We start from the raw sequence: 27983 nt of genomic DNA on the forward strand, positions 1-27983 counted from the left end.
TATCAGTTAATTCACTTTATGTTGGGACTCCGGGGTCTGTGGGGCTGGGATTGACTGTGCACTCGCCCAGGATTTGTAATAGGTATTAGTTAATAATTAACCAGTTGTATTTGCTGCATATTTCATTGTAGTTCTTGGTACAAATAAACAGTAATTGTGTTTACATTTACAAACCTGGTGGCTGCAATTATTGGGCAGCCATCGGCCAAAAACCTTGGGTATTTTTATAAGAATTATTGGTCGATTCACCTGTGTTGTGACTACAGGGCACATGGCTCTAGAATTTTTATTTTTTTTAAATATGTTTATTAAACGTTTTTAAACAAAATTTTCAACCGTACAAACAAACCCCCCCCCCCCCCCCCACCCAGTGACAACAAAGAAAGAATGCACGCATAGCCGGACATGAACATGGCAAATCAATATGATACAGAACTTTGTACATTGGATTCCTCCCGTACATGTCAGTTTTCCGGATCGTTCATGTATTTTCTTGCTCAAATGCCCCCCAGAAAAAAATACCTTCCCCCCCCCCTCCCCCAACGAAAGATATCCCCCCCCCCCCTCTCTCTCTCTCTCTCTCTCTCTCCTCCCCCCCCCCCCACCCCCCCCCCCCCCGGTTGCTGTTGCTGCTGTCCAACCTTCATCTAACGCTCCGCGAGATAGTCTAGGAACGGTTGCCACCGCCTATGGAACCCCTGCGCAGACCCTCTCAAGGCAAACTTTATCCTCTCCAACTTAATAAACCCAGCCATATCATTTATCCAGGCCTCCACGCTGGGGGGCTTCGCCTCTTTCCACATTAACAAGATCCTTCGCCGGGCTACTAGGGACGCAAAGGCCAGAATGCCGGCCTCTTTCGCCTCCTGCACTCCCGGCTCGTCCACTACTCCAAATAGTGCTAGCCCCCAGCTTGGCTTGACCCGGACTTTCACCACCTTAGATACTATTCCCGCAACTCCCCTCCAGAACCCCTCCAGTGCCGGGCACGACCAAAACATATGGACATGGTTCGCCGGACTTCCTGAGCACCTCCCACATCTGTCCTCCACTCCAAAGAACCTACTCAGCCTCGCCCCCGTCATATGCGCTCTGTGCACTACTTTAAACTGTATCAGGCTAAGCCTGGCACACGAGGAAGAGGAATTAACCCTACTTAGGGCATCAGCCCACAGCCCCTCCTCAATCTCCTCTCCCAGCTCCTCTACCAAAGCCTCCCCCTCCTCTTTCATCTCCTGATATATCGCCGATGCCTTGCCCTCTCCGACCCATATGCCCGCAATCACCCTGCCTTGAATCCCCTGTGCCGGGAGCAGCGGGAATTCCCTCACCTGCCGCCTCACAAACGCCCTCACTTGCATTTTCTTGAACGCATTTCCCGGGGGTAGACCAAATTTCTCCTCCAGGGCCCCTAAGCTCGCAAACGTCCCATCGATGAACAGGTCCCCCATTCTTCTAATCCCTGCTCGATGCCAGCTCTGAAACCCCCCGTCCATCCTTCCTGGGACAAACCGATGGTTATCTCTGATCGGGGACCACACCGAGGCTCCCATCGCTCCCCTGTGTCGTCTCCACTGCCCCCAGATCTTTAGCGTTGCCGCCACCACCGGACTCGTGGTGTACCTTGTCGGCGAGAGCAGCAGCGGTGCCGTCACCAGCTCCCCCAGCCTCGTTCCTTTGCAGGACGCCATCTCTAACCTCTTCCATGCTGCCCCCTCTACCTCCATCACCCACTTACGGATCATCGCCACGTTGGCTGCCCAAGTAGTAGCCACCCAAATTCGGCAACACCAACCCTCCTCTATCCCTGCTACACTCCAGGAACCCCTTCCTTACCCTCGGGGTCTTGCTCGCCCACACAAAACCCATAATGCTCCTGCCTACCCTCTTAAAAAAGGCCTTGGTGATCACGATTGGAAGGCACTGGAACACAAAAAGAAACCTTGGGAGGACCACCATTTTAATTGACTCTACCCTGCCCACCAGCGAGAGCGGCAACATGTCCCACCTTTTAAAATCCTCCTCCATCTGTTCCACCAGCCGCGTCAAATTAAGTTTGTGCAGTGCCCCCCAGCTCCTAGCTACCTGAATCCCCAAATATCGAAAGCTCCTTTCCGCCCTCCTCAACGGTAGATCGTCTATCCCTCTTCCCTGATCCCCCGGTTGCACCATAAAGAGCTCACTCTTTCCCACGTTGAGCTTATAGCCCGAAAAATCTCCAAACTCCCAGTAAGATCTGCGTGACCTCAACCATCCCCTCCACTGGGTCCGCCACATACAGCAACAGGTCATCTGCGTACAGCGACACTCGATGTTCCTCTCCCCCTTGGACCGCCCCCTTCAAATTCCCCGACTCCCTTAACGCCATGACCAAAGGTTCAATTGCCAATGCAAACAGCAGAAGGGACAGGGGGCACCCCTGCCTCGTCCCTCGATACAGCCGGAAATACTCCGACCTCCGCTGGTTCGTGACCACACTCGCCACCGGGGCTCTATACAGGAGCTAGACCCAACTAATAAACCCTCCCCCGAACCCAAACCTCCTCAACACTTCCCAGAGATACTCCCACTCTACTCGGTCAAAGGCCTTCTCTGCGTCCATGGCTGCCACTATCTCCGCCTCTCCCTCCACCGATGGCATCATTATCACATTTAGGAGCCTTCGCACATTGGTGTTTTGTTGCCTACCCTTTACGAAACCCATCTGGTCCTCGTAAATCACCCCCGGGACACAGTCCTCAATCCTCATAGCCAACAGTTTTGCCAGCAACTTAGCATCTACGTTAAGGAGCGAGATCGGTCTATACGACCCACATTGCAATGGGTCCTTATCCCGCTTCAAGATCAAAGAGATCGTCACCTCCGACATTGTCGGGGGCAGGGTCCCCCCCTCCCTTGCTTCATTGAAGGTCCTTACCAGCAACGGGGCTAACAGGTCTACAAACTTCCTATAAAACTCCACCGGGAACCCATCCGGCCCCGGGACCTTCCCTGCCTGCATGCTCCCCAGTCCTTTAACCAGCTTCTCCACCCCAATTGGCGCCCCCAAACCAGCCACCTCCTGCTCCTCCACCCTCGGGAACCTCAGTTGGTCCAAGAATCATCGCATCCCCTCTTTTCCCCCTGGGGGCTGGGACCTATACAGCTCCTCGTAAAAGGCCTTGAATGCCTCATTCACTTTCACCGCACTCCGCACCGTAGTTCCCCTGCCATCCTTGATTCCACCTATTTCCCTCGCTGCCATCCTCTTACGGAGCTGATGTGCCAGCATCCGACTCGCCTTCTCCCCATATTCATATATCGCTCCCTGTGCCTTCCTCCACTGTGCCTCTGCCTTCCCTGTGGTCAATGTGGTCGAACTTTGTCTCTCCCTGAGTAGTCCCTCATCAGGAGCCTCTGCATAGCTCCTGTCCACCCTTAAAATCTCCCCCACTAACCTCTCCCTTTCCCTGCCCTCTCTCTTCACTCTATGAGCCCTGATGGAGATTAACTCTCCCCTGACCACCGCCTTCAGCGCCTCCCATACTACTCCCACCTGCACCTCCCCATTGTCATTGGCCTCCAGATACCTTTCGATGCACCCTCAAAGCCTCCTTGAAAAGGTGCAGCATCCCCACTGATACCTGGGAATCCCTGGCCAAAGACCACTCGAAGTGGAGGAAAGGCATCCGGGAAGGAGCTGAACACCTCGTTTCATCACCGAGAGCAAGAGGAAGCCATGTATCGACAGTGAAAGGAGCACATGGCAACTCACCCACACCCACACCCACACCCACTCCTCCAACCACCATCTGCCTCATCTGTGACAGAGATAGTAGATTGCGCATTGGACTCCTCATTCACCTGAGAACTCATTTTAGTGCGAAAGGCGAAAGGAATTCATCCTCAACTCCCCAGGGACTGTCTAAAAAGAACATAGAACATACAGGGCAGAAGGAGGCCATTCGGCCCATCGAGTCTGCATCGACTCACTTAAGCCCTCACTTCCACCCGTAACCCAATAACCCCTCCTAACCTTTTTGGTCACTAAGGGCAATTTATCATTGCCAATTCACCTAACCTTCACGTCTTTGGACTGTGGGAGGAAACCGGAGCACCCGGAGGAAACCCACGCAGACACGGGGAGAATGTGCAGACTCCGCACAGACAGTGACCCAGCGGGGAAATCGAACCTGGGACCCTGCTGCTGTGAAGCCACAGTGCTATTCACTTGTGCTACTGTGCTGCCCTCTGGACACCTTTGTTTCTTTAGTATACCCATGAGCACTCTCTTTAGCTGTTGCTTCATGAAATATTTTGTTACTTTATAGAAACATAGAAAATAGGAGTAGACCATTCAGCCCTTCAAGCCTGTTCCACCATTCATTATGATCATGAGATCATCCAACTCAGTGATCTGTTCTTGCTTTCCCCCCATATCATTTGATCCTTTTATCTGCGAGAGCTATAATCTAACTCCTTCTTTAAAAACATACAATCTTTTTGCCTAAACTACTTTCTGTAGTGGAGAATTCCACAGGCTCACCACTCTCTGGGTGAAGAAATTGCTCCTTGTCTCCGTCCTAAATGGTTTACCCTGTATCCTTAGACTGTGGTCCCTGGTTCTGACCTCCTCCACCATCTGAAACAGACTTCCTGCACCTATCCTATATAGTCTATTAGAGTTTTATAGGTTTCAATGAGAACCCCTCATTCTTCTAAGGTCCAATGAATATAATCCTAACTAACTCAACCTCTCCTCTTACATCAATCCCACCAGGAATCAGTCTGGTAAACCTTTGCTGCACTCCCCCTAAAGCAAGAACATCCTTCTTCAGATAAGTAGACCAAAACTGTACACAATATTCCAGGTGTGGCCTCACCAAGGTCCTATATAATTGTAGCAGGACATCCCTGCTCCTGTACACGTATCGTCTCGCGATGAAAGCCAACATACCATTTACTTTCTTTACTGCCTGCTGCATCTGCATGCCTACTTTCAGCGACTGGTGTATAAGGACACCCAGGTCTCGTGGGCAGCACGGTAGCATTGTGGATAGCACAATTGCTTCACAGCTCCAGGGTCCCAGGTTCGATTCCGGCTTGGGCCACTGTCTGTGCGAGTCTGCACATCCTCCCCGTGTGTGCGTGGGTTTCCTCCGGGTGCTCCGGTTTCCTCCCACAGTCCAAAGATGTGCAGGTTAGGTGGATTGGCCATGATAAAGTGCCTTTAGTGTCCAAAATTGCCCTTAGTGTTGGGTGGGGTTACTGGGTTATGGGGATAGGGTGGAGGTGTTGACCTTGGGTAGGGTGCTCTTTCCAAGAGCCGGTGCAGACCCGATGGGCCGAATGGCCTCCTTCTGCACTGTAAATTCTATGATAAATTCTATGATCTATGAAGGTCTCATTGCACGTTCTCCTCTCTAAATCTTTTTAGATAATAAAGCCTTTTAGATAATAATTTGCCTTCCTGTTTTGATACCAAAGTGGATAACTTCACATTTATCCACATTATACTGCATCTGCCATGCATTTGTCCACTCACTAAACGTGTCCAAGTCACACTGAAGCATCACTGCATCCTCCTCACTGCTCACTCTCTCACCCGGCTTTGTGTCATCTAGGGCGGCATGTGGCGCAGTGGTTAGCACTGAGACTGTGGCGCTGAGGACCCGGGTTCGAATCCCGGTCCTGTGTCACTGTCCATGTGGAGATTGCCCATTCTCCCCATGTCTGCGTGGGTTTCACCCCCACAACCCAAAGATGTGCTGGTTAGGTGGATTGCCCATGCTAAATTGCCCCTTAATTGGAAAAGAAAAATAATTGGCTACTCAATATTCATTTTTTTAAAAGCCTTGCGTCATCTGCAAATTTGAAGATATTACATTTAGTTCCCTCATTTAAATTATTAATATATATTGTGAATAGCTGGGGTCTAGCACTGAACCCTGCGGTATCCCACTAGTCACTGCCTCCCATTTGTTATCTCCCCTGTCCTATCACAGAGCTTCTGTTTTGTTCTTCCTGCCCCCTCACTCAACTTGAAACATTAACTTTATGGCTCTCGCCATACAGTTAATTTTTCGGATTTAAATTACCCTTCTCCAGAACAGTTTTTTAGAAGGATCATTTAGATCCAGAGCATTAGCTCTGGGCACGTTCTACCGGCCACAACATGTCCGACCGGGAGCGCAACGTGGCCGGTAGAAGCCTCCTACGGGCTTCCTGGCAGCCACGAAGCTTCGCGGGATCTACCCAAGTCCCTCGAGGCAGCGCAACCAGAATGCCACCCACAATGGGCAGGACCAGGCCGTGTCACACTTCCGGGCCATCGGATGCACCTGGGTTGTTGAGGATAGGGCAGGGTGGCCACCTGGCCCTCCCCCTGGAATGTGGGCACCATGGCACTGCCCAGCTGGCACCTTGGCATGGACACCCTAGCATTGCCAAGGTGCCTGGGTGGCACTGCACAGCTGACAGCAGCACTGCCAGGGGGACACTGCCAGGGATCAGGGCCCAAGGGGGACCATGTCCATGAAAGGAGGGTGGAGGGGATATGGAGGGTCTTGGGTAGGGGTCTGTGGGCCCCCAGGGACTATAAAGCGGGGTGTCCTCATTTGGGGGGTCTGGGGTGTGGGGTAGTGTCAAAATGTTCAGGGGCTGGCATTGCCTATGGGTGGTGGGTCTGGGGGACCCTCAAGCTCACTTATAGAGATTCAAAATGGCGGCCCAATCTCTGAATTCAGCTCCCAATGATGAAAATAATTCTAAGTGTGGCCTAAACCAGGGCCCCACAAAGTGATGTGTCAGTGGTAGCGGTGGGGAACTCGCCTGCAAAGCCAATGGGAAACTCTGAGCAAAACTCGCCACACTTAGAAGCTTTTTTGTTAGATCGTGCCCCGTATTTCTCTCCACCGATGCTGCCAGACCTGCTGAGTTTATTCAGAATTTTTTGTTTGCATTTCAGATTTCCAGCATCCGCATTATTATGCTTTTATGTTTTCACAGATCCTGCTTGACCTGCCGACTTTTTCCAGAATTGTTTTTTTTTACATCTTTATTCCAGTCCTGATGACAGATCATTGACCTGAAATAGTAACTTTGTTTCTCGCTCCATCGATGCTGCCAGACTCGCTGAGAATTTCCAGTGTTTCTGTTCTTATTTCAGGTTCCCAGTGTCTCCAGTATTTTACTTGTCTTTTAACCTCCTATTTCTATTTGTGCACCATCCCTTTGTATACAGCTGAGATTGTGTCACACAGGTCAACATCATGCCATTTGGAGGTACAAAACCAGGAAGTAAATGTTAATTAGTCGAATTTAGTTAAGGTCACAGATTCCGATCCACTTGTTTCACTTCCAGATTTCCTTCATACAATTCCACTCCGCAGCTCAGAGTCTGCCTTCATATTAATAACTGGCCACTAGCTCCACCTTACATTTAACATTTCTGTTTCTGATATACTTGTCGAGTGCATATCTGCACTTGAATATCTCAAAATAAGTCTCATACATTTTATGGTATACAGTTCTTTTTCTTAAAGTCTTCAAATAAGATTTACTCATTTAAATCTAAAGTTAAGTTCATTCAGGTTTAAAAGTACATTTATCTAATTTGTTTATTATGAACCTTATGCAACTGGGATACATCAAAGTGGAATAGTGTGTTCTATTGAATGCAGAAACACCGGAAGCTAATTTATATTGACACATGATTCTGACATTTATGTTCAGATAATTAAATGTCGCAATGACCTGATGCATTCTGTTGAAATGAGAGTGTCTACCAAATGGTTAGATAACTATAGACAGAAGATCCTTGAACTTCTACAGGAATTTCAACATATCCCTGAAGCAAAAGCAGCCAACAAAGTGATACAAGAGGTAATTGTACTATAAATACTTTTTCGTGAAACAAAAGATTTTCTGATCAATTCCTGAATGTTACTTGGAAGTGAACTTAGAAAACTAGTGCCTGCCATAAAAGGCTCAGTACCTCTGCTGCCTCAAGCATCTGGGTTGTAAAGTGAAACAGTGGGCAATTTGAAAATAGTTTCCTTTGGCATTGCCCATGGATAAAGAATTAGTAAATAAACAAATGGAATGCTCCACTTGTTACAGGTAAATAGATCCAATTGTGTCTTTATATGCCGCAGCCCAGAATTAAATTTGTGATGCAACCTCAATAAATGAATATGTTGCACATTCCTTAACAGATAATTTAATCTATGTTTGGCTCTACTTCCAGCACTGATTGCAAAATGATTAGAAAGAGGTGCACATGAGAAACATACAAAATATAAATTACAATATCTATGACATGCGTATTGTATACAAATTGGAGAAATGTGTAATTCTAGAAATGTGTACAACTGTATATAAATATATCAAAATTAGATAAAATTATAAATAATGTAAATGCAACAAATGTATCAATTCTAAATATATATCATTTTATTTCACAATGCTATAATTATAAATATAAGTCAAATGACCAAACATATAATTGGACTGCCTTTATTTCCTTCTTTTAAAAAAAATAAATTTGAATACCCAATTCATTTTTTCCAATTAAGGAGCAATTTAGCTTGGCCAATCCACCTACCCTGCACATCTTTGGGAACCCACGCAAGCACGGGGAGAATGTGCAAACTCCACCCGGACAGTGACCCAGAGCCGGGATCGAACCTGGGACCTCGGTGTCATGAGGTAGCAGTGCTAAGCACTGCGCCACTGTGCTGCTGCTTTATTTCCTTCTTAATTGGACAAAACTAACAATTTAATCAGTCACACTGGTAACAGCAGCTAACTGGAATTACCCAAACCCAATGTCTGCCATGGAATAGTCCATCCAACCTTATCTTCAGTCCAACAGCCAAACACTAAATGCACAAAGGCAGTGGTGAATGTTGCAAATAATTCAGCATGTGATTCTACAAACATGACAACTCTGAGCATCCAAACTCATTCTCTCACATCAATTTGCTTCTCAACTGTTCGCTTGTGTTTTTGGGTATATTGGTCTTAGAGGGGCTTTGCACAGATTTACTCGAATGACACTAAGGCTTAAGGCTTAATTTGTGAGGGCAGATTGTATAAACATGGGTAACATGTCTACAAAATCAAGTAACAACTTGCTTTTGTACCTCTGCTTGTGTCATTTTGATGTGGAGATGCCGGTGTTGGACTGGGGTGAGCACAGTAAGAAGTCTTACAATATCAGGTTAAAGTCCAACAGGTTTGTTTCAAATCACTAGCGTTTGGAGCACTGTTCCTTCACCTGAGGAAGGAGCAGCGCTCCGAAAGCTAGTGATTTGAAACAAACCTGGTGGACTATAACCTGGTGTTGTAAGACTTCTTACTGTGTCATTTTGAACTGCATGTTCACTTAAAACTAACACTAAAGATAAAGTGTGAACAAGGTAATATGTAGTTTAATGTATTTGCGACTGATTCTGTTGTTGGATCAATAGATTGCATCATCTGACTGGCAAGTACAGATAACAGGAACTGATGCAGTGGATGCATTGAAGTTTACAGATGAGGAGATCGATGCTAATGTGATCTTTAATGCTGAATTAGAACTGATTCGAGAATGGGTGGAGGAGCTGTGTTTCGCAGTGGAGGAACAAGAGGTTTTACAAATACAGGTACAATTCATTATTCATGGCTTGAAAGAAATGATCCGAGCAAAACCAAGTTGTTAACAGTAATGTTTTATTTAAATTTGAGTGCATCAGCTCAATTTATATATGTTTACCTTGATGTTGCCATTGGAAAATAGTTTGACTCGTTAAAAGTTATGCATATAGTTTCTAACTAAAATACATAGCTTCCTCTTGCTCTATTGCCTGTGTAGCTTACTGTGTGTAATTATTCATTTCTTTGTTCTTTTAAAGCATTTAAACAGTTTGAATACATTCAAAGAACTTTTGAAACAAAATAAAGAACTTGAAAGTGTGCTTCACCAGGAGGTTGAGCAGCTATATAATCTTGAAAAGAAGCTGAAAAGCGGCATGAGGACTGTGAATGATCAAGATGGAGAGGAATGGAACCTGGAGGAAAAATAACGTAACAATGGGAGAGACATGTAGTGCCTATTTTCTTCAGTCTTTTACTCTCCTGTTGAGCATAATTAAAAAGTGGTTTCTATACATGTTTCAAATGCAAACCCAACAGTATGCCTTAGCAGGCTATTCAACTATGAAGGGCACAACAGTAGAAGATGATTCTTTTCACATTCAACTGTACTTGTACACTTTCCAGTATTAGATTGCTGGATAATGATTAGCAATGGAGCTTTTAGCTGAGAACTAGTATCTCCACACAGACCTGGAATTACATTTTCAATCTTAGCATCATCAATGTAATGCTTAACATTTATTCACTGAACCACTGAGTGGTTGTTTCGAATTGTTATACCAATTAAGTATTCACTCATTTCAGGTAGACTCTATAATACCTGCTTTGTGCCAATTCTGTGTAAGATACCCTGCTTATATATACAAATATATGTAGAATTAGGATTAATTTTGACTTAATTTCATTAAAAAGATTTTGGTTTCTGTTTACTTGATGAAATGGTAGGTGTTTGCTGCAATGATAGGATGTAAAAGATTCATACCTTGGTCTCATGGCCACATTGAAAATTAGCAAAGGCTAAAGAAATGGAGGTTAGACCATAAGACGTAGGAGCAGAAGTAGGCCACTCGGCCCACCGAGACAGCTCCGCCATTAGAAATGGAACCGTGAAAAAAACAGATTGCAAAACAAGTTAATATATGCAGTATTGAAGAAAAAACTCTTTCCAGGGGTCTCGTTTCCAATAAAACTTGTCATGTCATAAATAGTTATCAATGACAAAACTCATGAAAAACAGACTATAATGATCCCAAGAATTTCTTAACAAATTGTACCGAGAGTCAGGATTGGAAAGGAACACTGACAAGGCTATATCTTTATCCAGCGAAAGAAAACTTGGTTGTATAGTTTATTTCTTTGTGTGTACTACTTAAAGATATTGGCCAGAATCTTGTGGAGGTGACAGGCCAGTGTAAAGCTGGCAAGAACCCCGCATCGTTCTTTCCAGGAAGGCCTGTTGCATCATGTGCCAGTTAGGCACTTGGCAGACCAGCCAGGATCAAGGACCAGGGTAGAAGTCCCACCTACTGAGAACTGCCAGCCAATCAGAGGCCAGCAGCTCTGCTGAATGGCAATGCCACTGGGGAGGCAGTGGCTACTGCCAGAATGACACCTAAAGCCGAGGATTATTGTTTGATCCCACCCAAAGGTGAGTGATCGCAGGATGGGGGAAATCGGGGAGTTGGAAGGAGAGGAGACGAGAGCAGGGGCAGGGGTTGGCTCTCAGCGAGCCCTGCTTTCCCAATACTGTCCCTCAATCAGGCACTGAGTGCCTGACAACAAGGGACCCTCCCTGGGAACCTGCAAGCAAACATGTCAGTGTTGCTTGTCATGCTCCCTGCATGGTGAACCCACACCCACCAATAGGTAAATATTACTGTTGTCAGGTTGAGGCTATTAAGTGGGCATTAATTGGTGGTGGAATGGGAACGCAAGCCCAGCCATGTACCTTTAACAATTCACAAGGGAAAAGAAACACAAAAGCATGAAATGGCATCACGGCAAACAGTTTAATGGAGAGTGGTCATAAATGATCTGATAAATTATCAAGATACAATACTTAATTTTCAGGTATAAAGTCACCTTCATGATACTGACACTGAGATTACTGATTACATTTGATAATGGTAAACAAGCTCAAGACCAGTATTGCCTCTGCCGATGGAGTCAGAAGACAAACTGTGATTGTGCAAGATGGTTCATTGTTGATCCTCGAATGAAGAATACAACTGCCAGTCAACATTACATGGTTGCCAAGGAATGTGTTTAGTTCCAGTGTGACCTGGGATTATTGAATTGTAAATGAGAAATCAGAAGAAATTTCATAATTCTTAGTATAGGACAGTAAAATACATTAGTTGCGTACACGTACATATGTGAGGTCATATATATATATATATAATAAATGAAATCATTAAAAAAAAAAAAATTTAGAGTACCCAATTCATTTTTTTCCAATTAAGGGGCAATTTAGTGTGGCCAATCCACCTACCCTGCACATCTTTTGGGTTGTGGGGGCGAAACCCACGCAAACACGGGGAGAATGTGCAAAGTCCACACGGACAGTGGCCCATAGCCGGGATCGAACCTGGAACCTCGGCGCCTTGAGACAGCAGTGCTGGGGGCAGCATGGTGGCGCAGTGAGTAGCACTGCTGCCTCACGGCGCCGAGGTCCCAGGTTAGATCCCGGCTCTGGGTCACTGTCCGTGTGGAGTTTGCACATTCTCCCCGTGTTTGCGTGGGTTTCGCCCCCACAACCCAAAGATGTGCAGGCTAGGTGGATCGGCCATAGTAAATTGCCCCTTAATTTGGAAAAATGAATTGGGTACTCTAAATTTTAAAAAATAAAAAGAGACAGCAGTGCTAATCACTGCGCCACCATGCTGCCCTGATTGTGGGGTTTTAAAGGTAGTGAGAAACTTAAAACTCCAGTATGAACAATTAAAATAATGGGTTGTTGAATCATAAATGAGAAATCAGAAAGAGGTTTTGTCATCCTCAAGTATGGGACTTTAAAATACATTACTTATGTATAGATATATATGTACGAAGTCTTACAACACCAGGTTAAAGTGACACCAGATATATATGTAGCATTATGATTTGGTTTAATTCCTTATGATTACAGCTTTTGGCTTCTTTTAACTCAATGAAATGTTTAAAAGCTGTCCATTCCAAGATGCTTTCAGATTTGATTTGTCAGGGTACAGTTTAGCTGACAGATTAGGTGTCTGCTGAATTAAATGACATGGTGTAGAAAATTCATGTCTATAACTTGGTTTCATGATTGCATTGAACAGCTAAGCTAGCTTTTTGAGACAAAATTAGGCAATATTAGAAAAGGATGGAAACAAGTTGCTACCTGTTGTTTCATCAGAAATACTTCCATTCCGGGAGGTTTGTTCACAAGGAGAACAGGTAAAGTTAGAGAAACTGGGGGGAATTTTATGGAGCCTGCAAGGGCAGAAAATGTGATGTGTGGGATGACTGAATTTGGCAGGAAACAAAATTTTGATTTCCTGAGGACAGCTTGAGATGCAGAGATTAAGTCAGTGACATATTTGTCCCGTGTAAGGCCTCACGCTGTCCTGTGGCAGGTTCCCACTTGTATACATTTGCATGCCAGGAATAATCATTAATAGAAGCATGGGCAGCATGGTGGCGCAGTGGGTTAGCATTGCTGCCTCACGGCGCCGAGGTCCCAGGTTCGATCCCGGCTCTGGGTCACTGTCCGTGTGGAGTTTGCACATTCTCCCCGTGTTTGCGTGGGTTTTGCCCGCACAACCCAAAAATGTGCAGACTAGGTGGATTGGCCACGCTAAATTGCCCCTTAATTGGAAAAGGTGAATTGAGTACTCTAAATGTATTTATTTTTTAAATAGAAGCATACCAAATTCAGTCCTACCTTCAGAATTAAGGGCGGGATTTAACTAAATGGGCACAAAGTCCCACAGCGAGCATGTTTAGCCACGTGTTTCCCGGCACTCGCAGTGCCAAGGAACACAACGCCATTGAACGGCACTCGGGTTAGATAGGGAACCTCACTGGGGTACTCACGGCTAAGGCTGCACATAGCATCGTTTTCTGCACTGAGGAGCTCTTCTCGCCATTTAAAAATGAAATGAAAAATGAATAATGAAAATGAAAATGAAATGAAATGGTGTCCTGATCTCTGGAGCATTCAACGTGACCCCCGACCACCCCGCCCGCAAGTCCCAAGTCACTATGAGGGTGGTTCCCAGGGCACCCCCACACACTCCAAAACCAGTGCAGGGCCCCCCAGCCCAATCACCGCTGCGTGAAAAATGACAGTCTGGCACCTTGGCAGTGCCACCTGGCATCTTTGCAATGCCAGGCTGGCATCCAGGTGGCATTGCCAGGGTGCCAGGCAGCACCAGCAGTGCCAGGGTACCACTCTGCCCAAAGGGCTTGCACCTGGGAAGACAGCATAAAGGATGTGATGGGGGGCTGAGTGTGTGGTTCCTGGTCCTCAAATAGTTGGATCTTGTGCTCATGTCCTGAAGTGGTAGCACATCAAGGCACAAAAAAGGTTTGGGGGGTGGTGGGAGGAGTTGTCTGAAAGGAGCCAGCCTCTGACTTATAGGCCAGGATCCATTCTTGGGTGGCCTTTTCCTGTGTGTCCAAGAAAACTGCACCACACAAAGCAGGTCACCAGTCAGGGAAAGGACCTTGGGTATGAATTAACTAAATGGGAACAAAGTCCCACAGTGAGCAGGTTTAGCGGTGAGTTTTCCGGCCCTTGCAGCACTGAGAAACACAACACTATTAAACGTCACTCGGATCAGATAGGGGGCCTCAGCAGGGAAGATGTGTAGTCCTGTTTTCTGCACTGAGGAGTTCTGTTCGCTGAAACTTCTCAGTGTAGCAAGAGATCAGGATGCCATTTAAAAATCTCTGAAACCCCTGACGCAACCCCCGCCCCCCCGCCCCAACTTGAGGGGTCCCTGACCCACACCCCCAGTCCAATCGCCGCTGTGCGTAAAATGTCAGTTTGGCACCTTATCAGTGCCAACCCGGTACCAAGCAATGCCAATCCAGCACCCAGTTGCACTGTCAGGGTGCCATCCTGCCCAAAGTCATGCATATGGGGCCTCCGATCCCCTGGGGCACCCCCACAAGTGCTGTTCCGTCTGGTCCCCGTTTATGGAGGCCAGTACTGAACAGCACTCACCCAAGGTCTCCGAGGCGAAGGGGATAGACCCCAACGCCTCCGGGGCCTCGGGAAACTGCATGTTAGAATGAGACTAGCTGTCTCGCTCTAATATGCACATTTGCCAAAACGTGATCCTGCCCAGAATGGGATTTACATCACAATGTCTCGCGAGATCCTGTTAGATCTCGGGGCAGCACGGTAGCACAAGTGGATAGCACCGTGGCTTCACAGCGCCAGGGTCCCAGGTTCGATTCCCCACTGGGTCACTGTGTGGAGTCTGCACCTTCTCCCCGTGTCTGCGTGGGTTTCCTCCGGGTGCTCCAGTTTCCTCCCACAGTCCAAAGTCATGCAGGTTAGGTAGATTGGCAATGATAAATTGCCTTTAGTGACCAAAAAAGGTGAGGAGGGGTTATTGGGTTACGGGGATAGGGTGGAAGCGACGGCTTAAGTGGGTTGGTGCAGACTCGATGGGCCGAATGGCCTCTTTCTGCACTATGTTCCATCTCGCGAGGCGTTGCAAGCCGGTTGATCCCAGGACCAGGTTCTCCCAGCTTCGAGTTAGGAGCAGGACAGATCCAGTTGCAGGATCACAGTGTTAGTGTCCGACAACATAGCTGCTAAGAAGCTGCTACCTTGGTGGAGATCAGGGGCGAAATTCTCGCCCCGCCACATTTCTGCCCCGACCGGCCGGCGGGAGTCTCCGTAACACCGGCCGGTCAATGTGGGGCACATTGTGGGGCAGCCCCATGCCGTCGGGAAACCCCCGGGCTCCGGCAAAACGGAGACTCCCGCCGGCGGAGAATGACGCCCATGGTTATTGTGGGAGGAGGTCTGCGCGGGATGGGAGGTGTTTGGCCAATGTGAGAGTCATGCATTCACATTGGTCAACTACTGTTGCTCGAGGAATGAAAGCCATGTTAACAGACATATTCATATCATTATGAACACACAAACATACAAAGTAGGAGAAGAAATGGACCATTTGGCCTCTTGCCTGCCTTCGTCACAGTTCACTTTGTGGATTTGTAACCATACACCCAATCTTTTTGCAACCTCACTGATGGAGGAGAGGGTTCACCAGAGGGCCTTGGGCTGGACAACAACATAGGCTAAAGGCCATCAGCCGAGGGTGGAAGGAGGTCAGGAGGGACCTAACAAGGCCTGCCTTCATCACTGATGAGCATTAGCATGTTAGCGCATGTTCAGAACATGTAGCAACTACTTCCAGATATCTGGGAGGCAATGTCAGAGGCGGCTAATTGCTTTCTTGGGAAGTGGTTACTGATTTATGTGCCCAACTCCAACAAGACCTGCGGCCCTGTCACTTTGGAGGGGACCCCATGTCAGTTGCCCTCAAGGTAACTGTGAGCCTAAACTTCCAAGTGAGCAACTCATTTCAGGGCTCCATGGGAGACATGTGTGGCATTTTGGAGGCTGCAGCACGTGGGTGCAGGTGAGAATTGACCAGTGTTCAGTTCAGAAGGACCAATGAATTCATCAGATTCTCAACAGATTCTGATAGCTAATCTCCAGGAGCAATTGGCTTTGGGGCCTTCGCCCGGTTCCCACAGGAAATAATTGGCTGTGCGCATGTGACCATTAGAGCCCTCTAGGGACAACTAGCTACATTTGTAAATCGGGTGGGGTGTCACTCCCTTAACATTCAAGTTTTCTGTGACCACCGATAAATAATTATACAGGTGTGTGCTTGCTCCTCAGGCAGTTCTCATAATGCATACATCTTAAGGAACTCCCAGCTGCCACAGTTATTTGAAACCATTGCCCAAGTGAAGGGTTAGATCCTGTGTGATAGGGGCTATCACTCAGGACATGGCTCATAACACCAGTGGATCACCCCTAAAAGCCCTGTGGTAGAGTGTTATAACGCTGCACACTGCTCAACAAGAATAATCATAGTGCACAACATAGGATTCCTCAAAATGTGCTTCCAATGCATTGATGTCCGGTGGAACTTTACAATATGTGCCTCAGAGGGTCCAGGATTGTCATCGTCTGCTGTGCCTTATGGCATTTCAAAGAGAGGATTTGCCAATCAAAGACATGGAGGAACTGCAAACCTCCTCAGATGAGAATGATGAGGAGAAATATGAAGAGGAGGACAGAGATCTTGCGGCAGCCCTCCCAGATTCCAGGGCCTTGCAGTGACATGTCAGGATCAATCTTATCTTCAATCATTTTGACCATGAGCGATGCACCTACCTGACCTTCATTTCCTCACCTGCAGACCTTCGCCTGCTCCAGGTGTGCGCCCACTGTTGCCAGCCTCCATCCAGTGCTACCTCATTACACATGTCCTCTACCCACTAGATGAGCAAGGGGAGTGAACCATTCTCCCACAGTTTGAAAAGAGATTACTCCTGCCTCCACTCCTACCATTCTTGAGGATATCCACTTTGCACTGACGCCAAGTCAATTAAGCTATCATAAGCCAACTCTCTGCTCCTTGCTCATATTGTCAAGGCCGTGATTTCACAAGCAGCATAACACTTGTCATACCTGTCACTGACCTCGATCTACTTGGCAAATAATATATGGGGAGATCAATTGTGTTGCATCCAAGTTATATTGCCTTGGGAATACAAATTTCCTCATGCATATTACCATCCAATAAAGAATGACCTTTAACACCACCACATTGTTGCCTGCACAGGTGAGATATCCCATGATCCCCTTCATTAAGGAATGATTGCCAAATATTAAGAATGACAGTGCAATAGACCTCAGAAGGAGGATGTTCCAACAAATGCACATAATACACACAATAGTCAAGGGAATAGAATAAATTGTGATTTCTATACACAAGTGCATTCCATAGCAGTATCTTAGCACCCATGGCACCATTGTGCCCTCAAGCCTTCTTAATTTGTCTTTTGTGACCACTATACCCAACATCAGAGCTAAATGTATGGGCTCTCTGAGCTGCATGTGCCCCCTTATGGAACTCCCCCTTTCCCAATGCCCCAAGGCCCTCAAACGATGCCTGGGCTTCTTCTCGTACTACGCCCAGTGGGTCCCTAACTAAGTGAACAAGGCCCGCCCACTCATCCACTCCACAGTTTTTCCCCTGACGGCTGAGGCTCACCAGGCCTTCAACCGTATCAAGGCCGACATCGCCAAGACCGCGATGCACGCGGTCGACGAGACGCTCCCCTTCCAAGTCGAGAGCGATGCATCAGACGTCGCTTTGGCCGCCACCCTCAACCAGGCAGGCAGGCCCATGGCATTCTTTTCCTGAACCCTCTATGCCTCTGAAATTCGGCACTCCTCTGTCGAAAAGGAGGCCCAAGCTATCGTTGAAGCTGTGCGGCATTGGAGGCATTACCTGGCCGACAGGAGATTCACTCTCCTCACTGACCAACATGTTGCTGGTGCTGCCTTCATGTAAGATCAAAAATGATAAGTTCTTGAGGTGGAGGATCGAGCTCTCCACCGACAATTACGGGATTTTGTATCACCCCGGTAGCTCAACGAGCCCCCCCGATGCCCTATCCCGAGGTACATGTGCCAGCGCACAAGTGGACCGACTCCGGACCCTGCATGATGATCTCTGTCACCCAGGGGTCACCCGCTTTTATCACTTCATAAAGGCCCGCAATCTGCCCTACTCCATCGAGAAAGTCAGGGCTGTCACCAGAGACTGCCAGGTCCGCGCGGAGTGTAAACCGCACTTCTACCGGCCAGACCGTGCACACCTGGTGAAGGCCTCCCGCCCCTTTGAACGCCTCAGCGTGGACTTCAAAGGGCCCCTCCCCTCCACCGACCGCAATTCTTAATGCGGTCGATGAATATTCAAGATTCCCCTTCGCCACCCTGATATGACGTCTGCCACCATCATCAAAGCCCTCAACACCATCTTTGCTCTGTTCGGTTGCCCCGCCTACGTCCACAGCGACCGGGGATCCTCATTTATGGGCGATGAGCTGCGCCAGTACCTGCTCAACAGGGGCATTGCCTCGAGCAGGACGACCAGCTACAACACCCGGGGAAATGAGCAGGTGGAGCGGGAGAATGGGACGGTCTGGAAGGCCGTCCAGCTGGCCCTACGGTCCAGAAATCTCCTGGCCTCCCGCTGGTAGGAGGTCCTCTCCGACGCCCTTCACTCCATTCGGTCGCCCCTGTGCACTGCGACTAACGAGACTCCCCATGAACATCTCCTTGTCTTCCCCAGGAAGTCCACCTCCGGGGTTTCGCTACCAACATGGCTGGCAGCTCCAGGACGCGTTCTCCTCCGCAAGCACGTGCGGCTCCACAAGGCGGACCCGTTGGTTGAGAGGGTACAGCTACTCCACACGAACCCGCAGTACGCCTACGTAGCGTACCCCGACGGCCGCCAAGACACAGTCTCACTCAGGGACCTGGCGCCAGCTGTGTCCCCCCCCCCTCTGCCCCGGTGCCACCCCCCCTCCCCCCGGCGCACCCCACCACAGCCCCCGCTCCAGGACGATCCGTCCTCCCCTTGGCCCCACCCGGGGATGAAGATGAGGTCGACACGCTTCCGGAGTCACCGAACCGACGCCTGAATTGCCACCAGCACTGCGGCGCTCGCAACGACGGATCAAGGGGCCCGATCATCTAAATTTGTAACCTCGTTCTTAAATTTTAAACAACCTGTATGTAAATAGTTTTCCACCCCCCCCGCTGGACTCTTTTTTAACAGGGGGTGAGTGTGGTAGTCACCACTGTTGTATTGTATATACTGCATATGAGGGTATTACGGTAAGGCCCCTGTACTACAGGTACGGGGGTAGATCCCTGCCGGCTGGCTCCGCCCAGTAGGCGGAGTATAAATGTGTGGGCTCTCCGAGCTGCAGCCATTTCGGCAGCAGCTGCGGGAGACTCCACATCTCTGCGTAATAAAGCCTCGATTACTCTCTACTCGCGTCTCGACGTAATTGATAGTGCATCACACACTTAGAAACATTTGGGAAGAATCGCGTCCGTAAATTCTGCAAGAGGAGTTTTTTCATTAAAAGGGGGCTATTTTTACAGTTGTCGGCTGGAACTCCCTCTTGTTGTTATGTATATATATAAATATATGTATATATTGGTCTTGTTTGGCCCTGTGAATGTGTGATATAAAATGTTAAAAGCTCAATAAAAAAACTTATTGAAAAATGCATCAGTTTATGCTCTGACTCAAATGAAACCATTATGGGCTTAGAAAGGATGTAGAAAGAATGTTAAAATAAGGATACTTGCTGCGTACCTGGCACTATTCCCCCAAACTGCCTCTTACCATTGTCGCCCGTAGATCCTTAGCTAAAATAGGGAAGGTCTGTCAAAGTCAGACAACTACTTCCATATGACTGACTCATTGGCTGTCCCAATTATTGTGAATAGCCTAGATCATAAATAGAACAGATTTTAGAAAATATTAGCCGGCTTTTGAACACGCTAAACAGCACTGAATCACAGCTGGAATACTTTGGGTAGTTTTGGTCTCCTTATCTAAGGGAAGATATACTGACATTGGAGGAAGTCCAGAGAAGGTTCACTACGTTGATCCTGAGTATGGAGGGACTTTCTTATGAGGAGAGGATGAGTATGTTGGGCCTGTACACATTGGAGGTTAGAAGAATGAGTGGTGACTGGCCTTATTGAGACATAGGATTCTCAAAGGCTTGACCGGTGTTTCCCCTTGTGGGAGAGTCTAGGACCAGAGGGCATAATCTCAGAGAAGGGGTCACCAGTTTAAGATAGAGACGAAAAGGGAATTTCTTCTCTCAGAGGGTAATGAATCTGTGGATTGTTTTTAGCACAGAAAGCTGTAGAGGTTGGGTCATTAAGTAGAATAGAGAATCATAGAATCTCTACAGTGCAGAAGGAGGCTATTCAGCCCATCACGCCTGCACTGACCCTCTGAAAGAGCGCCTTACCTAGGCTCCCACCCTATCCCCATAACCCAGTATCCAATCTAATCTTTTGGAGACTAAGGGGCAATTTAGCGTGGCAAATCCACCTAACCTGCATATCTTTGGACTGTGGGAGGAAACCAGAGCACCGGGAGAAAACCCACACAGACTCGGGGAGAACGTGCAAACTCCACACAGTCACCCCAGGCAGGAATTGAACCCAGGTCCCTGGCGCTGTGAGGCAGCCGTGCTAACCACTGTGCCGCCGTGCCGCCCTATGTTCAAACCTGCCTGAGATTTTAAATCAGTAACAGCATCAGGGGTTATGGGGATAAGGTGGGAGTGTGAAGTTGAGGATTATCACATCAGACCAGTCATGATTTCATTGGATGGTGGAGCAGAGTCGATGGGCTGCATTGCCTACTTCTGCTCTTATGTCTTATGTGTAGTGATATGCATCACTGTATATACATAAGGGATTAATGTAAATACTCTCCAACTAAGTAACCACTAGAGGGAGCACCAGAGACATCATGACATGCAGACACGCAACCAATGGTTCATTAGAACAGGATACAACCAATGGGTAATCAGGACACCCAGAGGTGGCATTACCACACGGGGGCACTACACGACCCATATAAAAAGGACAAGGCACACAGGCTCTGCCTCTTCCACCGGCAGAAACTAAGAGAGCAGGACAGGGTTGATTATCAGCAACATCGCACCATCCCGTGGCCGAGAGCAAGCTTGTATAGTTAGCAGAATGGACTGAGATACTAGAGGCAGATTAGTAGAGTATCGAACTCATTTAAGAACATTGTTAATCGTTCAATAAATACGTTAAACTTATCTCCGAGTCTGGAGCATCTTTCAGCAGAGCCTACATCAAGTGGCAGCTTATGTTACTCGAGGTAACATAACACAACATGTTACAGGAGTGACTGCTCAGTCTCCCTAGTTCAACACAGCAAGGTTAGAGACAACCAGCAACCGAATCCAGGCACGATGAACAAGATTCAGGCTCCTCATCAACTCAGGACCACCGGTAATCTTAGTGCTAGCTGGCATTTGTTCAAACAAAAATTCCAACTATACATGGAAGCATCCGACCTCAATGGCGCGACCGATGCTTGGAAGATAGCTCTTCTACTCACCATTGCGGGTGAACATGCGATAGAGATCTTCAACTCGTTTCAATATTCAGAAGGGCGGGACAAAACAAAATACCAGACCATCCTGGACAAATTCGACAGCCACTGCGATGTGGGCATGAACGAAATCGGTAAAAATGGCGCGAATACTCACCACGAGGCAGAGGTAGGGTTGAAACAGAAGAAGACGGCAGTTTTGAATGGCAGCCATCTTGAGCGTGTTAATTGTTCAATAAATACATTAAACTTATCTCTGAGTCTGGAGCATCTTTCAGCAGAGCCTTCATCAAGTGGCAGCTTATGTTACTGGCAATAACATAACACAACATTCTGGTCTTATTATGGTCCCTCGATCAGGCCTCTTTATGTGTGCTTTTCCTGATGGTACCGTTTTGTGGTTACCTGTGAAGAGCATTATAGATGCGATCAGCTGCTACTTCTGTGGAATAAATATGCATTGCAAAAAAGGGGTCAATGCTAATTGCACATACTTCAGGTTGTCTTTCTGAGAGTTCAGTAGATGAGAATTTACACTGAGCCCATGCCCTATCTGAAATGACAGTGTGTAAATGTACTATGATAACCTTGGCACCGGAAAATAGGAAGAAAAATTCAAAGCATGTGACCGTTACCCAATCATCTTGTATTTGCTCAGTTAACACCCCAAAGTCTTCCTCTCCCCCAACCCCTCACTACATTCTTGTAGCGCCACTTCCAAAGAGTAATTGCAGAATGCTGGATTGTTTGGCTGTGCCCTGATCACGCACATGTTAATCAGAAATCTGTTTTTCCGGCTGGAAGAACACTTGCTGCTTATTAAGGGCAAGGGTATCCATCCCCTTCAGAGTTGCTAGTCCTCTCAATGTTGCAAGTTTCAGACAGCAATCTTTCCTGAAAGTGCAGAAAGGCTTGCCTTGCGAAATTAAACTAGGCTAGTTCTCTGCAATGCCAATACAGATGCAACTGCGTCAAAGATAAGCAGAGCCTTGTTTTGCTGAGCTTGGCAAGTTTGACCGTTAAAAGTTAATTAAAAAATGTTGGAAAATAGGTGGTTTGTCGCCCTCTCCTGGAAGCTCTGATCAAATAAACGAACAGCACTCCCTAGGTGCAGTATGCAGGTACATCTGTGGCTTGATCTGAACTTGCCGGGGTACTTTATTATTTTGATACTTGCACTTGACTTCATTACCAAATACTATCAAGTGTTTGGAAAATGTATACTGCTTCCTATCATTGGCTTTCAAGCTACGCCTGTGAGCTAGGAGAACTTAAAACAAAATCATACTATCTATGAACTATTGCAAAAAAAGTGAAATGACCTCCGCCAAGCTTTATGACAATTAGTTTCAACAATGACATGCCTTACACTCATGAAAAGACACAGCTCAGAAGAGAAATTCCAACACAAAGAGGAAGCTCAGTGTGAGTTTTGCCTTCATTTCCTGTGACTGCTTGAAAGATGTTGTCATATATATACCAGCTAATCATTAGTGTATTCCAGTACATTGCAGTTTTAGGTAACATCTGTATTTGAGATGCAAGGTTTAGGAAGTGCTATGGCAGCTTGATTTAGTAACTAAATATTTCCAGAGGTACCCAATATGGACCCCATTCTGCTGGGGAGACGACAGCTACAGTGACTAATACTAAAGAGACATGTGCCGGAAGTGTTCTATCCCTCTTCTATCAATCAGCACGCTATCCCCTGCCCCATCCCCCCACCACCCTCCAGGCCTTTGAGACACTGAAGAATGGATTCATACACTGCATAGTTAAGTACATCGTTATTTTGGTTTTAAACATATTTTATTCCAAATGTATATGAAAAGTTGGAACACATAAACAGTTCGGGTAACAAACTTCCCAACACACAACTATACAGTTTATACAAATTTTCCCCCTTTTTCGCCCTCCCCCTCCCTCCATCTCCCTCAATGACGAACAACTCCTCAAACACAGTCACAAACATCCCCCACCTTGCTTCGAAAAACCTCCACTGAACCCCTTAACTCGTATTGGATCTTTTCCAGCCGAAGGAAGTCATATAAGTCCCCCAGCCAGGCCGTTACCCCCAGGGGCGTTGCTGGCTGTCACTCCAATAAAATCTGTCGCCGGGCAATCAAAGAAGCAAAGGCCACAACACTGGCCTTCCTCCCCCCACTCCTCCATCAGCTCCGGCTTCACCGATATCCCAAATATCACCACCAAAGGGTCCGGTACCACCTCCTCCCCCACTATCCTTGCTGGCGCCGCAAACAGTCGCATCTAGAATCTCTCCAAATTTTCACAGCCCCAGAACGTATGTGCGTGATTCGTTGGTCCCCACACACACTTCTCACACTTGTCTACCACCCCCTGGAAGAACCCACTCATTCTTTTTTTTAAATTACTTTTTCTGAGTTAAATAGCCAGGGCTCAGAGTGTGGACAGGGATGAACCCCTTATCCAGCTCCTTGCCTGCTCCAAAAACCAATTCAAATTCAAATTCAAATTGAATCCAATTCATGGTCCTCACAAGAGAGACATACTAGATCTGAGCCAAAAGGCAGAGCAGATACTACACTTGATCTTAGCCAAAAGGCCAAGAAGCGATGAACCCACTCATTCTTGCCCGTGTCGTATGTGCCCTGGTACGACCTTGAATTGTATCAGGCTCATCCTTGCGCATGAGGAGTTTGCATTTACACTTCGTAGCGCCTCACTCCATACTCCCCAGGTTATCTCCCTTCCCAGCTCCCCTTCCCACTTCTCCTTAATCCTCACCATCTGCTCACCTCCATGTTCTCCCAGCCACCTGTAAATGTCTCCAATCCTGCCCTCCCTTTCCACATCCAGAAGCAGCAGTCGCTCCAACAGGATGTACCTCGGCAACCAGGGGAACTCTTTCCAAACCTTCCGTGCAAAGTCCCTTTCCTGCAGGTACCTAAACTCACTTCCTCTTGGTAGCTCTACTCTCTCCTTCAGTTCCTCTATACTGGCAAACCCTTCTTCCAGTTACAAATCCCTCTCCTTAACCAGCCCCACTTCTCTCCACTTCCTATACGCTCTATACCCCCAGCTCAAAACCATGGTTTTCACACAACGGCGTTAACACCGACATCCGCTCGATCTAAAAGTGCCTCCTCAGCTGGTTCCAGATCTTCACCACAGACTGCACCATTGGGCTGCTTGAATATCTGCTCGGCGCCATTGGCAACACTACCATCACCATAGCTCTTAAACTGGACCCCCTACAGGATTCCTTCTCCATCCTTTATAAAAATAAGTTTAGAGTACCCAATTCATTTTTTCCAATTAAAGGGCAATTTAGCGTGACCTATTTACCTACCCTGCACATCTTTGGGTTGTGGGGGCGAAATCCACGCAAACATGGGAAGAATGTGCAAACTCCACACAGACAGTGACTCAGAGCCGAGATCGAACCTGGGACCTCGGCGTAGTGAGGCAGCAGTGCTAACCACTGCACCACCGTGCTGCCCCTTCCTCCTCCATCCTAACCCAGTCTACCCCCTCTCCTTCCCACCATCACCTGATCTTCTCCACGTTCGCCGCCCATAGTAATGTAGCAGGTTCGGCAATACCAACTCTCCCTGCTGCCTCTGCCTCTGTAACAGAGTCCTCTTAACCCTTCGCACCTTCCCTGCCCATACAAAGTCCAAAATAATTGTGTCCAGTTTGTAAAAGAAGGCCTTCGGTATAAAGATCGAGAGTGTCTGGAATAGGAACAGGAATTTGGGCAGAATGTTCATCTTCACCACTTGGCCCTCCCTGCCAAAGTCAAGTGCAGCATGTCCCACCTCTTGAGGTCCTCCCTAGCCTCCTCCACCAGTTTGGTTAAATTCCATTTGTGAAGCCTTGCCCATTCCCTCGCTACCTGAATCCCCAGGTATCTAAACCTGTCCCTGGCCACCTTAATTGGCATCCCCCCCTAAATTGGCTCGCTGGCCCAACTCATTCACTGGGATCACTTCACTTTACCTTACATTTAACTTATACCCCGAGAATGCCCCAAGCTTCCCAAAGGGCCCATGGTCCTCTACACGCTCTCCAACGGGTCCGGAACATACAATAGTAGGTCGTCCGCATATAGCGACAATTAATGTTCCCTTCATCTCCTCATAATCCCTCGCTACTCTGCCAACCCCCTAAGAGCCATTTCCAGAGGCTCTATAGCCAGTGCAAACAGCAGCGTGAACCCCTGCCTTGTTCCCCTGTGTATTTCAAAGTTGCGTGAGCCCATGTCATTGGTCCGCACACTCGCCCTCGGTGCCACATATAACAGACCCACCCATGCCACAAACTTCGGTCCAAACCCAAACCTTCCCAGGACCTCAAACAGTACCGCCCCTCCACCTGCTCGAATGCCTTCTCCGCATGCATGGACACCACTACCTCCAATACCTGAGCTCCCGAGAGGGTCATAATCACATTAAACAGTCTCCTTATATTGCTAGAGAGCTGCCTGCCCCTTATGAAGCCTGTTTTGTCCTCCATTATCACCCCCGGAACACAGCCTTCCTTCCCGCCACAACCTTGGCCAGCACTTTCACGTCTGTATTTAACAGCGATATGGGCCTATACGACCCACATTCCAATGGGTCCTTCCCCTTTTTTGGTATCAATGTGATCGTTGCCTGTGTCATCGTCTCCAGCAGCTCCCCTTTCTCCAATGCCTCGTTAAACGCCCCCATGAGATGTGGTACCAGGTCCGTTGCAAACTCCCTATAAAATTCCGCCGGGTAGCCATCGGGCCCCGGGGCCTTCCCTGACGGCATACCCCTTGTACTGTTGAATATCTCCCTCAGCCGCAGGGGCTCCTCTAGCGCTTGCCTCCTCTCTTCCTCCAACTGTGGAAACTCCAGTTCATCTAAGAACTGTCCCATGTCTCCCTCTTCACTCCCTGGGCCCACCCTGTACAGCTCCTTATAATAATCCCTAAACGCCCAGTTTATCTTCCCCAGCTCCAAAACCACATCCCCTGCCCCAGTTTGTATCTTTAATATTTCTCTGGATGCGGCCTGCCTCAGTAGCTGATGCGCTAACATTCGACTCGCCTTCTCCCCGTAATCATACTGCACCCCTCTTGCCCTTCGCAGCTGTCCTACCGTCCTCCTCGTTGTCAGCCTATCAAACTGTCCCTGTAATTTATTTCCTCCTAGCCAATCCCTCCGTGGTGGTCACCCTCAAGTGCTCCCTATCTACCTCCACTATCTCTTTCATTAGCCATTTATATTCCTCCCTCCTTTTCCTATCCACATGTGCCTTGAACAAGATAACCACCCCTCGCACCACCGCTTCCCAAAAAGTGGCCGCTGACACCTCCCCATTTTGGTTCAATGTTCCATAATCTTTTTTTCTTTAATTTGGAGTACCCAATTCATTTTTTTCCAGTTAAGGGGCAATTCAATGTGACCAATCCACCTACCCTGCACATATTTTGGGTTGTGGGGGCAAAACCCACGCAAACATGGGGAGAATGTGCAAACTCCACACGGGCATTGACCCAGAGTCGGGATCGAACCTGGGACCTCGGCACCGTGAGGCAGCAATGCTAACCACTGTGCCACCGTGCTGCCCTCTACATAATCTTTAATCACAGCCCTCACTTTGTCACAAAACCCTTTATCTGCCAACAACCCCAAATCCAGCCTCCGCTTCGGCCTCTGTTCCTGTCCCGATCTAAGCAGAATCTCCAGCCAATGGGGTGCATGGTCCGAGATTACTATCCCCGCATAGATGGCCCCCTCCACCCTGACCAAAATCTCCCGGCTCACCGCAAAAAAGCCAATTGTGGAATATACCCTGTACACATGCAAACAAAAGGCATACTCCCTTCCCCCTTGGTTCTTCAAGCGCCACGGGTCCACCATACCATACTATGTTATTCGTATCCTACCCTTTGACCTGGCTTTGATCTATCTATCCTCAGCTCTAGGACACAAATAAAATCTCCTCCCATAATCAACCAGTGTGTGGCCAAGTCCGGAATTGCTGCCACAACCCCCTCAGAAAACCGACATCATCCCAATTCGGTGCATACACATTCACCAACATCACCAGCGTCCTTTCTAATACCCGACTCACAATCACATATCTCCCACCCGGGTCCCTCTCTTCCTCCGCGCTCACAAATCCCGTTTTCTTACTCATCAAAATTGCCAC

The 27983-nt window shown here is 47.7% G+C and overlaps 1 protein-coding gene and 1 pseudogene across 1 annotated transcript in view; one reads left to right on the forward strand and one right to left on the reverse strand.

Moving 5' to 3' along the window:
- Positions 1 to 10550, forward strand: part of LOC140427964 (uncharacterized protein CXorf38-like) — a 73702-nt gene extending 63152 nt beyond the window's left edge. Inside the window, exons 4-6 of the mRNA XM_072513867.1 lie at positions 7714 to 7863; positions 9453 to 9629; positions 9879 to 10550. Of these exons, the coding sequence (XP_072369968.1) occupies positions 7714 to 7863; positions 9453 to 9629; positions 9879 to 10049 (498 nt within the window). The 3' untranslated portion in view covers positions 10050 to 10550. The remainder of the gene's footprint in view (positions 1 to 7713; positions 7864 to 9452; positions 9630 to 9878) is intronic.
- Positions 10551 to 24202: 13652 nt separating this feature from the next.
- Positions 24203 to 24414, reverse strand: LOC140428967 (U2 spliceosomal RNA; annotated as a pseudogene).
- Between the last annotated feature and the right edge of the window lie 3569 nt (positions 24415 to 27983).

This window comes from Scyliorhinus torazame, chromosome 8 (genome assembly GCF_047496885.1).
Source record: "Scyliorhinus torazame isolate Kashiwa2021f chromosome 8, sScyTor2.1, whole genome shotgun sequence".
Lineage (NCBI taxonomy): Eukaryota > Metazoa > Chordata > Chondrichthyes > Carcharhiniformes > Scyliorhinidae > Scyliorhinus > Scyliorhinus torazame.